This window comes from Cryptomeria japonica, unplaced genomic scaffold (assembly GCF_030272615.1).
Source record: "Cryptomeria japonica unplaced genomic scaffold, Sugi_1.0 HiC_scaffold_200, whole genome shotgun sequence".
In the NCBI taxonomy this organism is placed as follows: domain Eukaryota; kingdom Viridiplantae; phylum Streptophyta; class Pinopsida; order Cupressales; family Cupressaceae; genus Cryptomeria; species Cryptomeria japonica.
The window spans coordinates 197,491-215,338 of record NW_026729022.1 but is presented as its reverse complement, the minus strand read 5'-3'; the positions used below and the strand labels follow the sequence as shown (position 1 = coordinate 215,338).

The 17,848-nt window shown below is 32.9% G+C and overlaps 1 protein-coding gene across 2 annotated transcripts; it reads right to left on the bottom strand.

Annotated features, from left to right (window-relative positions):
* Positions 1–846: 846 nt before the first annotated feature.
* Positions 847–3,376, bottom strand: LOC131048581 (GDSL esterase/lipase At4g10955). Of its 2 annotated transcripts, XM_057982581.2 has the most exons (3): positions 3,219–3,376; positions 1,791–2,020; positions 847–1,598 (listed from the first exon to the last, which is right to left on the bottom strand). In XM_057982581.2, the coding sequence occupies exons 1-3, from the start codon at positions 3,275–3,277 to the stop codon at positions 949–951; spliced, it is 939 nt and encodes a 312-aa protein (XP_057838564.2). In that variant the 5' UTR covers positions 3,278–3,376; the 3' UTR covers positions 847–948. The 2 variants fall into 2 exon arrangements, with proteins under 2 accessions (XP_057838564.2, XP_057838563.2); XM_057982580.2 differs by having other exon boundaries at positions 847–2,020.
* Positions 3,377–17,848: the final 14,472 nt, after the last annotated feature.

Below are 17,848 nucleotides of genomic sequence, written 5' to 3'. Positions count from 1 at the left end.
CCATGTCACAATCATGGAATGGGGTAGAAACGAAGACAAATAAACAAAAGTGGAAAACAAAATGAAGTATAAAAATCACAAATAAGGAAAAACAATAATCAAAATAAGGATAAAAAGGAACAAAAGAAAAAACACAATAAAGTGGCAAGGAGTTGAAACAAAAAGAAGAGGATAAAAATGGGAAACATAAAGGAAAACAAAAAATTAATCTCTTTTTAATAATAAAAATATTTTTAAGTACATCATTGAGGTGAAAACATATATTAATGGGTTACAATAGTATGATACCAAGCTTATCTATCAATCAAAAAAATGATTTTTACTTCCACCTTTCATATGCAACTTGTAGTGTCAAGTGGAAACTAGTAAAGAGTATCCATCATTGAAATTTGTATGGTATTTTTATTATTTTAAATATTATAAGTGTCAATATGTGAAAGAACAAAAAATGATTTTGTGGTATACGATATTTTTGTCACTTCTTTTAAATGATTTTGTGGTGGAGATCAAATTAAATAAGAAATAAATTCACACTATAAAAACATCAAAAAAATAGGATGATGTTTGCTAGTGCACTTTGGATCTTACTAGCTCAAAGTTTTCTTTTAGGAATCTAGTCAAAATATCTTGATTATACATTATAATCTATTCTCCCTTTATTTTTAGATAAATGTGTTTTAATATTACATAACATATCTATCCTTAATTATATTTCTTTTTTTTATATAAGACTTTATAATTATATTTCTTATAGTCTAATCTTTGTACCACTCATCCAATCCTCTATGTCCTTACCATCTTCTCACTTGAATAATGCATACTAATATTTTATTTAATGTAGACATATGAAAAAAATATTAATACACTTTATTCTCTGAGATTGTTTATTCAAAAATATTTACATATACAAAACAAACACATAGTAAGTTGTCATTGGTACGCCACATTTTAATAACTCGAATGATTAGCATCATCACCATCTTTGTTATGGAGAACTACACTCTTTTGCAAGCGATTGAAATTGCAATGAGTGACTTCATCTGGAGGGATGTATTCAATGCTCTTAACTTGAAGATTCTTAGACCACCATTGACATATGCCATGATGATTACTGAAAAAATGTCTACCTACCCTAAATACCTTTGCAGATGGAACTATATGCCAAGGGGTTTTCTTTGTAGCCACTTCAAAACAAAAGAAGTACTTCATGCTTTCGTGGACCAAATGACTTTTCTGCTCATATATACCCTTCCATACCTCAAAATAGTGAAGGTAAGTAGCACAAATGAGATCCTTTTCATTCACATATAAATTGGGAATCCAATCACTATAACGAAGGAAATCACCATACAACTCAAGTAGTTTGCTCTCATCTTTCAAACCCATCTGAAATGCCAAAGCCTCGGAAGGGCCTTGAATATGTTTGCAAATTTCCTGCGATTGACTGCACTGAAAGGAAGGGGCACATTTACGTGTGCCAACTAAAATCTTCGCAATCCTCTCAAACACTTTCAATTGAGGAAATGTAGGAGATAAAAATGGAGGATTGAAAAGATGTGCTTCAAGTTCACGACGTTCTTTCTGCTCCAATTTTCTTGCTGCAGCCAGTGCAATGGCAGCACCCAATGAATGCCCTGTTATCCAAATATTCTGGCATCCATTCCTATGAAGACTATTTCTTAGGAAGGGTAAGCCCTTATCAATCCTTTCTATGGAATTGAAGTGTGCAATGGCTACCTTGAAATCCAGGATCAAGTCTTCTAAAATATTTCTGGGTCGAAGAAGCGTACCTCTAAATGCAACCACTTCTGAGGGAGGTCCACCTGGACCTGCTTTTTCTTTTCCACGCCACTCAAAAACAGCCCCATATACAGATTTGTCATGCTCGTCGATTGCAGTTTCCTTCACTTCAAATTGAAGCAAGCAACACAATTCCTTAGCCTGATTTGGGTTGGTTTCAAGCACGTACACAATATTCACCAGGCCCGCAGCAATACATCTTCTGTGTATTGGATCTTCCCTGCAAACACTCCATTCATGCCATTATACATAAATTTGTGGGCATTTCTATAAAAATATAGCAGGTCAATCTATACGGTCTAATAAAATTTTGTGTTGTCATATACTATTTAAAATTAAAAAATTGTTATATAGACCATCAAATTTCAGACCCCAGCTTTAAAGATATAATCTGTTGTCATTATTTCTTGATAATTAGTCATCTGTTGAGACCAAAAATTTATGTTTGTAATTCTTCTGGATTCGACTCTGTAGATTTTTACGTTGTCAATATGTCAGATCAAACACCATGATCCAACATCATGATGTTTGATCCGAAACGTTGACAACTTAAAATTCTACACAATCGAATCGAAAAGAATTACAAACATATCAATATATATTGTAGAAACTTCATGAATTCAACCAAAAATTTAATTCACATTTACACACCCAAATTTCGAAAAAAAACAATCATTCCAATTTTTATTGTATTGTAAAAGTATGCTAACAATAACATTTGGAAATAGCAGCTAGAAATATGACAAAGTCTATGGTACACAGCATCTGTAACCAAGAAATATTTTTCAATTGGAGACAAGAACTACACATCATGCATAAAGTAAAGGTTATGTATTGTATTGTAAAAGTATGCTAACAATAACATTTGGAAATACCAGGTAAAACTAACAATTGGAAATAGCAGCTAGAAATATGACAAAGTCTATGGTACACAGCATCTGTAACTATGTGTGTGAAAAGTGGACTAAGAATCTGTGTCTGTAAGACATAATTTAGAGTATTACAGTAACCAAGAAATATTTTTCAATGGAAAACAAGAACTACACATCATACATAAAGTAAAGGTTATGTTTCAACATTTTCTCTCGAATTTAGAATTCCTGCCTCTTTTGATTTATATTAAATGTAAAAGATAAAAAAGCAGTAGGAGATATCTAAGTAGTTTGATAATCCAAATTCAAACAACAGTAAGAATATTGAACGCTTCCCTTCTAAATTTAAACCCAGCTGTATCCATGGCTAAATATCTGTGTTAATGCAAAAGGTAATAAAACTTACAAAATATAAAATAATCAGGTGGTAGTAGTATGATAGACAAGTAAATAAATATAATTTCATAAAACATAAAATAGTCTATCGTTATTCAAAAGTTGAACACCACAAGAACAAAATCACATTGCTGAAAGAGTGAAATTTACCAGTTTGGAAGTGCGAGGTGTAAAAGCTCTGTTACATCTATGCCATTGTTATTAGCCATTGCAATTCTGATACTCACAAAGCTGAGACCAATTGTATTATCTTCGTCCCTCTGACGTATAACTTTAATAGGCAACAAAAGCCTCTATCTACAAAACATGGATTCCTTACCCATCTTATGAAATCTTATCTACACAGATAAAATAATGGCTAACTCAACAAAAGGAACATTTTTTTGTCACATCAGAAAGAGCATATGACGTATTTCCAACTAAGCACAGCAAAAAAAAAGGAGATTCTTAGTTTTTAATATTCTTAATGTTTCATAGGGTATGACGCATTATTAAGATCATTAACTTGAGTTACTGTTATAAAAATTTCTACTAGATGGTTTTACTAGCCAAAGGTGGCTTAATTAATCAATATTGAGGACTCTGTAAATCATCCAGAGAGGTCGAAGTGAATCAGTACGGTCACCGTCCAGACGATTTGGAGGGGCCTTAAAATAAGAAGAATCTTCTTTAAGCATCATTTAAGAACACCTGTCAAGAGAATCCATTGACCGCCGCCCTCGCTGCCTGCCCCACATCTTATATTATCAGTCTTACCTTTGTTCGTAGAGTTGATTCCTTGCTTGTAAAAGGTTTTGTGTGTACATGTTTCTGAATCTAAGATCGTAGATAATTAAGTATTATAAATAGGAGGGACGTTAAAGAAAATAAAAGTGATAAATCAAATATGAATTAGTAATTATAGTTTGGGTAAAATAATAATTTAAATTTAATCTTGATATAGTTAAATTATTGGTTTTATAAATTAACGATAAAAGAGTGATGATCATGATGTCTCCAATTAATTCATCATCATTATGAAAACTATGTCTTCGTTTAATGACTATTTAAGAATTCTGAAATATTTTGAAAAACACGTGATTCAATTTTGAACATTGTAGATTTAGTGTCAATTGTCATGAATTTGATTGTTCATGTGGATCTAATATGTGCTTTCTAAGAAAAGTTTGATAGAATATGCACCTTAATGTAATTTCTTGTCTTTGCCTCCAATTTTTTTTAATTTTTCAATGTTGAGCCTCAAGAAATTGTTAAGGAGTTTGTCAACTTGATACATGAATAGGTTCTATTAGCTAAAACTTCTTAGTATCCTATACCAATAGAAAGTGATACTAAAGATAACATATGTAAATATATGCATATACCCTAGATGATGATAATATAGATCTAATTCTTTATTTATATTTTGAAAGTAATATATGGCATGATTGTTCTTCCATATGAAAATATGTGCATGTTGAATGTTTTTAAATGTGGTAATCTAATAATGTTGCATATTTTTTTGTTAAGTCAGCTCATAACAACTTGTAGAAAGGAGTGGGGATGTTAGAATTTGGAACATTTAAATTATATGGCTATTCTTGTGTCGCTTGGGATTGAATAAAGTTAATCTTGCAACACTCAAAAATAAACTAGAGAAATAAATTGATAATCTTGAGGTAAGGAGTGAATATATAAAAACTACATTTCCATAATCTTTGGAGAGTAGAACTAGATCCTAGGCACCAACATGTCAAGCTAAGATAAATGAGTTAAAAATTTTGATTAAATAATTGATAGTTAAGGACCAACTCATAAGCTAGGGTAGCTATTCTTCTTATGTAGGCTTTTCTAAACTAAGGAGGATAATTCTTGAGGTTGATTATGGAATAATTAAAGAGAAATAAATTAGCACATTTTCCCTTTATTAAACCATCCCCTACATATGAGGAGGATAATTCTTGAGGTTGGTTATGGAATAAGTAAAGAGAAATAAATTAGCACATTTTCCCTTTAGTAAACCATACCCTACACATATGAGGATTCTAATAACTTATTTGTTGGAATCCCACTATGTTGGTTTACCCATAGTGTGACCTACTTCTTGTAAGAGTAGATAGCATGTATCTATCATGTTTGCAACAAAATGTGAGAAGTGTATATGCTTGATGATATATGAAATCTAATAATGTACTTCGTATATAAATGTGAGGATAAATAATATCTAATCTTATAGTACTTTCTAAATATTGGATTCTATGATGCCATAAAGGAAAAATATATATATATATATATATATTATTTATTCTTTGAATTATACATGCTACATGGAATGGCTACAAGTACTTAGTTTATTGGTCATATCTTGGTGAAAAATTAAAGATTAAAATCCCATGTAACTATAGATGTGTAAACCCTATGCACTTTTTCAACCAACCCTAGGTGAGAAGTTATTTTAGAGCTTCAAGTTTAGTGAATAGCCTATAGAGGAGGGTTTTAAAATTATCAACTTCAGATTTTGATTCGAGTATTTTTCTTGAAAAGTTACTTCCATAATATCTATTTACTATAATTATTCTTAGTATGTGTGGGTTCAAGCTTGGACAAATAGAAGTTGCATTGAGAGGCTTGGTGTTTCAAAAGTATTCATTGTAACTCTGTAAGTGCATGAATCAAATTGTCTATCCAGCTAGCAAAACAATGCCTAACAAGACATTTTTTTATTTATTAAATAAATTAAAAATAAGTCTTGCCAGGGGTTATTTTGCTAGCTACATAGATGTTGCCTGCATGTATTGTTGATTAATAAGATGGAATATGGATGTTTTTAGGGGCTGAGCCTTTCCCTCTTGAGGGTTTTTATAGAGTGTATCTTGTTTTATCTCGTGGCTTGTCTATTTCATCTATGCACTTGGTTATTCTATAAGCTTGTATGCATCCTTTTCTCTTGTGAGGTTTTGTAAGAAAGGGATTAAATGAATTGGATATCGATGCATTATTTCTTAACAAGTGGTATCCGAGTTTTCATGGTTATGGGAGATTTGAGCTCTCGAGCTTTTGTTATAACATAGGTTGAGTAGATCTAGTGCAAAGTTAAATCCATGGTTATGCAAGAAAGATCTGATATTACACCTGGTAAGGAACACATTTGCAAGTTATTAATTTGTAGATCTAGGATTTTTGGGTTTGTTATTTTATTAGGTTGATTTTTCAATTTGGGAATGAATACTTTGAGTTTGATTTCCTTGGTTACAGAGGCTTATATCCATGTTGGTATTACACATGATACATATGTTTTGTTTGATCTAAGAGATTGAACAATTGGGTCTTGTTAAGGCTTTTCACTTGGGGTTATAAGAAGATCCTACTTGACACAACATAGATCTTTGAGGTGTTGGTAGAAGGACATGTTTGATTTATAGGTTTTCTCTCTCCGTTCTTGTGTGTCATCCCAAAGGTTCATGTTTAATGATTTGGGAGGATTGTGGTTACATGTTGGGAGATAGTATGAAGCTATTTGGGTTTTATATACATGGATCATTATGAGTTTCCTTGGTACTTTATTTTTTATCATTTATCACACCTTAATATGAGTGTTGATTAATAGAATTGATATGCCTTGTTCTATTTTTAGATTTGGCATTACTCATGGAGTGGGAGTTCCTAGATTTGTATGTTCTTCATTGATGGGTTTGATACAGGGAGATTGTGATTGCAATTTTTGGGTTGGACATATTGTTGACATGAGTTACTAATGTTCTTGATACCTAAGAGGTATGGATGCTTGGATGCATTAGCATGTGGATGCTATTTCTAATCATGTGAGTTTTTGTCTTAAATATCAGAATGAAGCTTTTATCACTTGGATTTGATGCATGTGTTCTTGAATTGGTGTATCTTCATCTTGTCCTATTAATTTTCTTTCTTAGGTGGCATGTTGGAGGATGAGAGGAGTTCTTTCTTGAGATAATGGTCACTTTGGTTTTATTGCACGTATCTTGATGGACCATGAGAGCATGTTGAAGATTCATGTAGTTTCATGTATGACTATGATGATCATGTATTTCATTGATTGGTCATATACAACAACTGGAAGAATGTCAAGATAAGGTGTTGTACACCTTACATAAAATAATTTATTATGATGTAGTTAAATAATTATTTAGTTGTGGTACATATGGTAGATGTGGTTAGCCACATTAGGTAATTATTTGAGGACCACTTGTAAAGTTGTATTTAGCATTGGATTAGTTATTTTTTGTGTGGGAGACATAGAATAATTAATTGGGAAAAAATATTCAATGCTTGTATCAAAAAGTAAATGTTGCGTCAATGATTTTGTGTTATCATGGTTTGATCTTACCACTCAATTGTATTTGTGTGAGTTTGAGTTTATATAAGAAAGCATTTGTTTAGTGGTTAAGGTTGGCTAATTGAGAGGGTTATCATATTATTGAGTCTTTTTTAGTATGTATGTGAAGCGTGGCATGGGACATGTTGATTCAAGATTGAATATATGGAGGATGCATTGGAAAGGCTCGATGTTTTAGAAATATCCATGATGAATGTAAATGCACTTATTGTTTATTATTGATTAATAAGATGGAGTATGGATGCTTTTGGAGGATGAATATTTCCCTCTTAAGGATTTTTCCATGGTATATTTTGTGTTATCATGTGGCTTGTCTGTTTGATATATGCATTTGATTATTCCGGAAGCCTGTGTGCATGTTTTTCTCTTATGGATTTATATAGAAAATGGATTAAATGAACTATGTATTGATGCATTATTTCTAATAGACATGAGTGTCATAATTTCACAACAATAAAAAAACATACAAATTAATTTTAAAATTTGTATCATCGTATGATATGGTAGCTATGCGTGTGATTTTAGGACCATGTTTGACATGTGTTTAGATTCATTATTTAGTCTACTTGAAATCTAGCTTTGTATAATTGAAAAAGTTTTGTAATGGCACTTGAATTATGGGTGGAAAGTGAATGGATGGAGACATTAAGAGGCATTGTATAGAGGCCAAGGCCAAAGAAAAATACATTTTTAGTGTTGTTCGAATAAGCATCAGCACAGTGGTAGATTACTTTGCTTACTATATATCAAGGGAATTTTTGAACCCTAAGTGCATCATATTTGGATGTTAAAACTCTAGTGTCTAGCCAAAATTTTAACAATAAGGACATCATAACAATCTAGGATGCTATAGTGAACATGATTGCAGCTAACCTTGGACAATCTATTGGTTGAGGAAATTTCCAATCACTACCATGTGCAACCATGCCATATCTAGTAGCTAGGGCTTCCATGTTGCAAAAGGATTATAAGAGCCTAGATAATCAATAAAAAGCTATATTTGATTTCTAGCTAAGTGATGCTCTATGTGTTAGGTTCCTAGAAAATGCAAAGGTGTAAGAAGTCTAGTGTTATGAAGATGGGGATCTCGAAATGCTTGAAATTATCATTTAAACACTCTAGTTTGATGATGTGTTTTTCTTTCAATATGTTAAGTTTGAATTATGTTTAATAGTAAGAAATATCATTACTTGGCTTCTTCTCCTTTGTCAAAACTTTTAGTTGGTAGAAAAAATTTAAATGTGGTATGTTATAGGCTACAATGTATACAATATGGAATTGCTACATAAATTTCTTAGATACCATTATAAATGTTTATGTTTTATATTCAAATTATCTTCTGTTTGTATAGAAAATTGATCCAGTGATTTGTTATTTTTGGATAGATCTAATAAACTTATGAAAATCTAAGTTTTAATGTTCTTTTTTGTAACTTCTCAGTGCCCAACCTACATTTATTTACAAAAATATATGATATTATATTATACTATATGCACATTATTATATTTTATAATAATAAATTAGATTATAATATATTATAATATAATATTATTATTTTACACATTTTTTAAATATACCTACATGTATGGAGCAAGTTAGTCAAAATACTGTTTGAGAGGTACTTCAATCAACTAAGGTGGGATCAAATAGGTTTTGATTGTCTTTATATATGCCAAGAAAATGTTCAAACTACTAAAACTTGATCAAATAACTCATTGTCATGTTCTAGCTAATGATTTTTTTCTAGATTTGACTATGTAGATATTTTTATGTCCAACATTTTGGATCACAGTCTATGTCTAGCATCAGGGAGTGATCCATCTTCATTTTCAAGTGTCGAAGTGAAAATTTTCATTCAATGGGAGTCAATCAAACATTACTTGATTAAATCCTTGCACATTTGTTGTGAATATCATTAATTTTCCATGTGACTTGGCAATGTAATACATCATTAGGCTTTGATCCTATTAGGTATGAACAATTTTTTAATACTATTGAAATTACAATAATATGTTTTTAACATGCTAACATTATGAACCATTCCTAGATATGTTTATGTACAAGTCTTCTCTATAAGAAAATAATTATTTTATTCTTAAGATTTAATTTATGACCCATTCTAAGTGGGGGAATGATGTGAAGAACTTACATTACTAAATGTCTAAAAGCTAGTTTATCAAATTTCCTATGATTTTTAATTTTATCCATTTCAAAATTAATCCAAACTTAACAATATGTATGGTTGTTGATAAGAAAAAAAAACATCACCTAAAAATGGGAATGTGAAATGGTGTCAAAGACCCAAGTTCAACTCTAGGCCCTATGACTCAACTTGGGCTAATGTGACAAACAATGCAAATATGAAAAATCTAATATTCAAAATGCTTTAGGAATCTTGTAGGAACAAAATGCTACCAAGGAAATGGAATAGTCAACCCAAAGAGTTTCCAAATAGCCAATAAGTAAGTGGCCAACCCAATGTGTATGCTAGATTAGTATATTGACAACAACACACTTTAGATGATTAATGGAACAAAGAGACAAGATGAACATGCTAAAACAAAACTTGAACGACTTGCAAATGCAGTTATCCATGATAGATACATCTAAACAAGGGACCTAATTTTGAGGAAACAAATGTACCTATTAGATGTGACACATTGAACCAACACAATCCTCTAATGAGGGGAATGAAGCAATGAGGGATAGAAATGACAAATGAATTGTTTAGTAATCCTATGGAGGTTCTTCCATTAAAAAAGGAACTGGACCAAACAAGAGTATAGAAGCCTAAGAAGTATAGAAAAATACTTCAAGTTAGAAATTAAAGGCACTAGAAAGCCCAATAGCTTACCAAAGATGCAATTTCTTGGTGGTAAAACCAAGAACATGGAATCAAGCATGAGGATGCTATTGCGATATCTTTACATTTCACTTTGACCTTTTGTTGGACCAATTGTTCTACTATCAAAAGATGTCATGTTGTCAAACTCTTAAGTGATGGGACTGTAATGGTTATTCAAAATTAGAAAAAAATTGCATGCTTGCTGAAATATAGTCCAATACCATGACTAGTGGTTTCAAATACACTTTTAGTTTAGGTCTCAATATCCAAATAGGAACAAATGTAGATCTACATAACTTGGCTTCGTTGATAGAGGTGTTGAAGATGTCATTAAAACACAAACGTAAGCTCCAGTTTAAGCCAGTTGAGGGAAAGCAAAAAAGGATTAGCATTCAAGAAACCTAAAACCAACACTGAAAAAAATTGATGAATTTAAAAGGAAAAAAAAAAGATGTTTAAATATGATAAAACCAATCAAATTTAAAAATAAAATAAAATCACATACAAATTGTAGAGGGCTCACAGTCATTGAAAATAGAGATAGGACATTGTAGAGGAGCCTCACATGACCCCACAGGATCAAATAGATTGACCATATGTGTCGTGGATTGGAAGAAATAGCCTGTCAAATTTTGACAATTTCTTGGACTCAAGGCACTTGAGAGATCGCACCGGTAGGGTATGACTCGCGATGTTCTGGTGCTTTGGGATGCACAACAGGGGCATGCCTAGCATAAACCTACCCACCCAGACATGCTCACGATGTTGGGTTGTGCACATGAGGAACAAAATTTAACCATTGCGAGTGTGAGGGTGCTATCGCACCAAACTCATTGTTGTTTAAATTCATATTATGGATTTTTGTTGTTTATATTCATATTGTTAATTACATATGCAAATATTCATTTAAATTTATAAAAGGGAAGCCACCAAATACAGGGAATGCACAATAATGAACTGAATACATGGAGTTTTGTAGGGTTAATTCAACATTTTAGAAATTTTATCAAATCATATTCCACGATTGCAATGTTTTATATCATATATTTTTGTTGTTTATATTCATATTGTTGATTACATATGCAAATATTCATTTAAATTTATAAAAGGAAAACCACAAAATACAATGAATACAAAATAATGAACTCATTACACATTTATTGGATCGAATATCGATATTTTTATATATAAAAAAGGCATGTCTACCAAGTCAATACAAGTATTACAAAAATGTGGCATATGCCATGTCCAAATAGATATACAATAAAAATGTAGAATATATCTACATGTATTGGTCATTCTATGACCAAAACTAACACTATATGATCCTAAACTTCTGGTGGATCATCAAAATCAAGCCTCTTCAATGCAGTATGCGGCTCTGTAGATGGCTGCAAAACCACAATTCAAAAGCCAAGTTAGAATTCTTTTGTACAAAATAGTTCACAATTAACATCATAACTATGAATTTAACTTTAATTCCTTTGCAATTGAAATGTAGATTATCTCATCAGCTGATCCAAGAGCTAATGTCTTCGCTCTCCTCTCCTTTTCACTCTTAGGAGTTTTCTTGAAGACATACTTAAATGGATCCACATTATGGCCGTACCACGAAAGAGTCTATTGTAGATTAAATGTACAATTAATATAATGTACTAACATAAATATATCAAAAAAAATTAAGTATAGAAGGTTGAAAACAATTAATTTTACATATCAAACAAAAGTGTACCGGATCCTAATATGCTTCTCCAGTGTAAGGAGGAGGGTTTGCCATTGACGAAATAGGTATGGATATTTCCTGTATGAAAAAAATATAAGATTATAATATATCACAAGTTCACATGTACGCGTGCATATAATCATGAAATCAATAAAATAAAGTAGAGATACATACCACCGCCCTCTCTTGATTCGCGGGCGAGTCAGGTGCATTCAAAATATCCACAAAGCTCAATGGCCACTGTACATGTAAAATAGACAAAAAACACTAATCAATCTACAAACCCCAACTAATACTTGATTTCAACATTTTCAAACAATTGTACAACTAAAAATGTGTTCAATTACTTTCTTCACATGTTTTAGCATCTTCAAGATATTCTTTTTCTTCGGATGAGCCCTAGACACGGAGGGGGTGCCCTAAAAATAGAAAATTAACATGAGATATTAGTACAGATAATAAATTAAACATAATTTTAAAAATCTAAAATTAAATGACTTGCATATTCCATCAAAACAATACATAAAAAGAGTTGTACAAAATATGATACCGTATAGCCTTGTAGGCCAAAATCGATTGCCAACAGTGTGATGTCATCAATGTTGGCATATGCACACTCCAATGAGACATTGTATGTGATTGAAGGTTTTGTCATTGATGGCAACCTTGTAATCCTATGGCACCGGAAAAAGCATTATACCGGCATCAACAGATCACACTCTACACTGGCACTCAGGACACCGGCACCGGCACAGAAGAAAGGAAGTATACCGGTACAGAGGTCGACAGGATTTTGTTATACTATATTTTGTTTATTATTGTAAAAATGTGTAAGCCAACTTGGTAAATTGTAAAATGACTCTTATATATAAAAGAGATCATTGTAGACATTTGGAATGTGTGAAGAAGAAAAAAGAGAGAAAATATTGGGCAGACCTATTGTGTGAAATATAGGTCAAGGGGTATATGTAAAGAATAGAGCAGGAACTGATACTAAATCTGGCATTGAAGATGCTATTATAAAGCAGTACAAGATATTGCATTTGTATAATCCTTATTGTAAGTCAGTGAGACTTCCCATTGAGCAGTGAGCTCTAGACAGTTGGTCTGCCTGCATGTGCAGGCCCCTATTGTAAGTAATATTCTCTTATTGGCCAGTGAGTGAATATTGTTGGTCACAAATCCCACCGAATTTTTTCCCACACTAGGTTTCCTCGTGAAAATCTTGTGTTATGGTGTGATTTTCATGTGGATGTTCTTGATTCTATTTATTGCATTATTTCTTGCATACTGGTACACTGTTATATTATGTTCTACATGTTTTAAGTTAAGAAATTCCAGAAACCGGTTAGATACTAATTCACCCCCCCCCCCCCTCTCAGTATCTGTGGGATCCCTAACAATCAATCTGTGACATTTTGTCCCCTGTCAACACCTACAAATCAGAAATTGGACCAAGCATTAAAGATAGTTAGTATATCTTGTATTTTTTTGAGTTCAAAGTGTACTATTCTATTTTAACATGTTACAAAATTTATACCTCAGGCGTCGAAGTTGCAGCTGTGGTAACTGGGGGAGGTGTATGGGATACCGTTGCTGCATCTTGAAATGCATATTATTTGTCTCAATTTAAATCGATGTATAAATAAAAATTCATTTATGTAATTACAAAATTAAAGTGACTGATAAATAAAATGTTATGAATTCAAATCAACACACCTGTGTATGTGGCTCATGGGCAAACACCATGTCCATCAACTCATCTGTCAGCGTGGCATCCTCAACTATGTGAGCCTGACATCTACAACTACAAATCATGCATAGATGATATGAGTATCCATCTGTACCGGTTGCATCATCTATCCTCAAGCATATCCCTGAGCAACTGACACACATATGCTCGATGGGCTCTTTGTCACCCTCTAACGGCTCATCATCCAATACAATAGGGTGTCCTAATGATGTCCCATGCTGGATGATGGCACTAGTCAATGATGTGGCCACCTGAAGAGTCTGTAGCTCCATCAACTCTTTCAGCTCTAATGGGACAGCTTGATGCACCTTGGGTTTGGGTGCTAGGGGGCGGCGACTCTCCACGGCTAATCGCCTATGGGCTGTAGGTCTATCTTGGGCAGAGCCACCACCTCTACCATGAAACTCTCTCATGTCAAAATAATTTGGGCGCACATTGAGAAAAAACTCACAATATATTTTTCTCAAAAAATATAATGGCACCTCATAATTATTACAAGGTGGATCGTCAAAGACCATCCACCACCTCTACCAAAAAAGATTCTTCATCTGCACATTGGTACACCAATGTATGGGAAACCTCTTTGCATTAGGGGGTAATGACTGACCAGTTTTGGGGTCAACAAAAGGGCACATATTTGTTGTTTAGAAATATTTTTGTTTTTAACTCCATCGTATGATAGCCCATTGGCATAGAATTGATGACACCTATCCCTAAAGCTTCCCCATTTGGTAATTTCTGTGGAAATAGCTATGGCACCACTAGCTAATGTTTCTAGGCTAGTGGTGATGGATTGATGATGGTCAAGTTTAGAACTTTTCAATTTTACAATCAATCTATTGATTTTGGATGTATTTTGCCCTAACTAGTTAATTAATTCTTCCTGTGTTTCAGCTGTGCGGTCAAAAGGAGGAACTGGGGGTTGTTCTTGTGTGTTTTCAGGAGGTGCATTTGGTTGTTCTTGTGGGTTTTCAGGAGGTGCATTTGGTTGTTCTTGTTTTGGATTAGAAGAATCTAGTTTTTGAAACAAAAAATGAAAAAACCTAATCAAAATTAATGAAAATAAATTCAAAATGTAAAACAAATTGCATAAACCAGAAAGAAAGATAAAAATAAACAAAAACTAACCTTGATCCATAGCCTGGAGGACAAATTTAGCACCCTGTTCACGGTTTAGGTTAGAAAATGGGAAAAAAAAAGGTAAAAAATGTGCTTTTCGAGTAAATTAGGACCCAATTTTTTTTAAAACTTTTTTTATCAGGCACCGCGTACGTGGTTTTACTAGGATTATTAGCGCGTACGCGCTCATTTTCCTATAAGAAGTGCGTACGCACTAATTTTCCTTGATGTAGCGCATATGTGCTTAGTTTCCTAAACTCAGCGCGTACACGCTACCTTTTCTAGGCTCAGGAAGAACAAACCTAAGCACGTATGCGGGAATTTGAAATTTTAAAACCATGTACGCGCTCCCTATTTTTCCAGGTTTTTTTTGGGTGGTGTCCACTTTTCTGACCACCATCTTTGTGCACACACCCATTGCATGATTGGAATCTTGAATGTCACTACATATTTTGATAATTTTTTCTTTGTCATGCCTTCCATCCAATATTTTCCATACCGTCTCTGTTATATTCTTTCCAATATGCATTCTATCAAACAAATGAACAATTTATAACTGGTCGTAGTAGCGCAACCTACTAAATTGTCGGGGATAACTTTTTAGTCCCTTAGGAAGCTGGTCATTTATGCCTTCATGACCTTCATGATCATCAATCACATCATCAGTAAACAAAACAAAATAGAAAAGATGTTTTATGACAAACCAATAGATGGAATGGCATTATCTTGACGATTAATTCTATTATATTCCAGCTTCCACAGGTGAGGTGTCATTCTTTGTGGCTTTGATGTATTCTCTTCTTTCCCATTGAAAAGATGTTTTTTAGTATTTCGATACTTATGATTTTTGTGGAGAAAGTGCCTATACTCATCAAACACCTGCTTTCCTAAACTTTTTGAATGACGAGATTTCATCTTTGGACCACAAACAGGACATAAAAATTTTTCCTTTGTTTGAAGACCTACAAGATAATGTATAATTGGATTAAATATGATAATTTTTTGAATTATAATGTTAATGCACAACTTAAACACTATAACATACCATAAAAATGTGTTAGCCCCGGGGCATCATGTATTGTCCATAGAAGCATCACATGGAATTGAAATTGTCTTTGTCCTATTGGTCTAGAGATGTCATACATAGTGACACCATTCCATAACTCCAACAACTTGTCGATAAGAGGCTCGATATATACATTCATATCTTTAACTTGGTACATACCTAATCGAATGAACAAAAACATTACATAATTATTATGACCATTTTACTGCAATATTTATAATTAAATTTAGATGACTATATTTAAATGATAAAATACCTGGAACAATCATTACCAACATTATGTGCTCCCTCTTTATTGACATCCATGGAGGAATTTTATTGTTGATAACAAAAATAGGCCACACTGAGTAAACAGATCTCATCTCTCCAAATGGATTGACACCGTCCGCTACCAATGAAAGCCTGAGATTACGAGGTTCTTCTTTAAAGTGTGGCCACTTTTCCTCTATGTCCATAAATGCTGAACCATCCATAGGCATTCAAATAATGTCATCTCGACTTCTATTGCATGCATGGTAATCCATAAATTGTGCCAAGCTAGTGCACTTGAACAATATTTGCATACGTGGAATAATGGGAATATAGTGAAGAACCTTGCGAGGAACCCTTTTTGTTATTTGATATGTTTGATATCTACTGATATGACATTCAGGACATTCAGTTCAAAATTCATGTTGTTTGTGATATATAATATGATCATTGGGACAAGCATCTATTGCTTGATACTCTATTCCAATATCTTTCATAACGGCAGATAATTCTCGGTATGAGCGAGGTAGAATATTTGATGGTGGTAACAAAAACTCACCTATCAATCTATAGCAAAAGAAAATAATTTGTTATAATAAATAATATTAATGGTACAACATGATTCATAGTTTATTATGACATATATGACATACCTTAACATACGTGACATTTTTATGTTGGATAAACCATTCATAACCTTCAAGTTCACCAACAACAATATAGCGGAGAGAAGAGTTGCCTGCGAGCCTTCGTAAAGGGCCTCAGATGCCTTCTCAAGTAGAGGGACATCATGAACAACATCAAGGTCATCTTCATCATCATGATCAGCTGAACGAGTACTAAATGAGTTATGGATCAATGTATTTATACCATCATCTTCAATTATGTTTTCTGGCTCATGATCGTCATCTTCCATGGGATCATTATCTTCAGCTTCGATATTCACACCTCCATGTTTGTCCACTTTGAAAACCATATTCTTAGGGTTGTGTTGATCCATACCATGTGCTCTGGGGTGCTTGACCTATATAAAATTGATAAACATAAATAAACCATGATCATGATCTCATCATCACGTGATTTCTTATGTATATAAATTGTCAAAACGATATAATGAAAAACTTACCAATGGATGATAATCATGTCCACCTTCAATGTGACCATGCAGCCTACAATATTTCTTTGTTGTTTTGATTAGAAGTCTTCTAGTCTTTAACCCCTTAGAAATTTTGCACGGACAATAACATTTTCCATCACCTTTTCTTTTCAAGTTAGACCACAATCTAGCAATTGTCTCCTTATTTTGTTGTTCGTTGATATTGTCTGACATGGTCTTTCTTCACAAGCAAGAAAATAGAAATTATCATCATTGAACAAAGCATCTTATTGAATTTAGATTTCTAGTTTGCTTATGGTACATCACACAACATGGAAAAAAAGAAATACTCAATAAATAACAGGATTCAATTGATCTAGTATTATCACAATCTGCACTTGGCCTTCAATATTTTCTCCTCCTAACACTGTTTATCCATTACCTGTCAAGTACAGAACTCTAAAACCTGTGGCTATTAAAATACATAAGACAACATTGTAGCATCTTATAATCATCTGTATCTCATCATGTATTTTCAGTGCTTCCTCACCTTCCTCTTCATCATCATCATCATCATT

Excerpts from the sequence above, each read along its gene's own strand:
- LOC131048581 (XM_057982580.2), bottom strand. The coding sequence starts at position 3,277 with ATGGCTAATAACAATGGCATAGATGTAACAGAGCTTTTACACCTCGCA. Across the intron at positions 2,021-3,218 it reads CACCTCGCACTTCCAAACTG|GGAAGATCCAATACACAGAA; the intron begins GTAAATTTCACT and ends GAGTGTTTGCAG.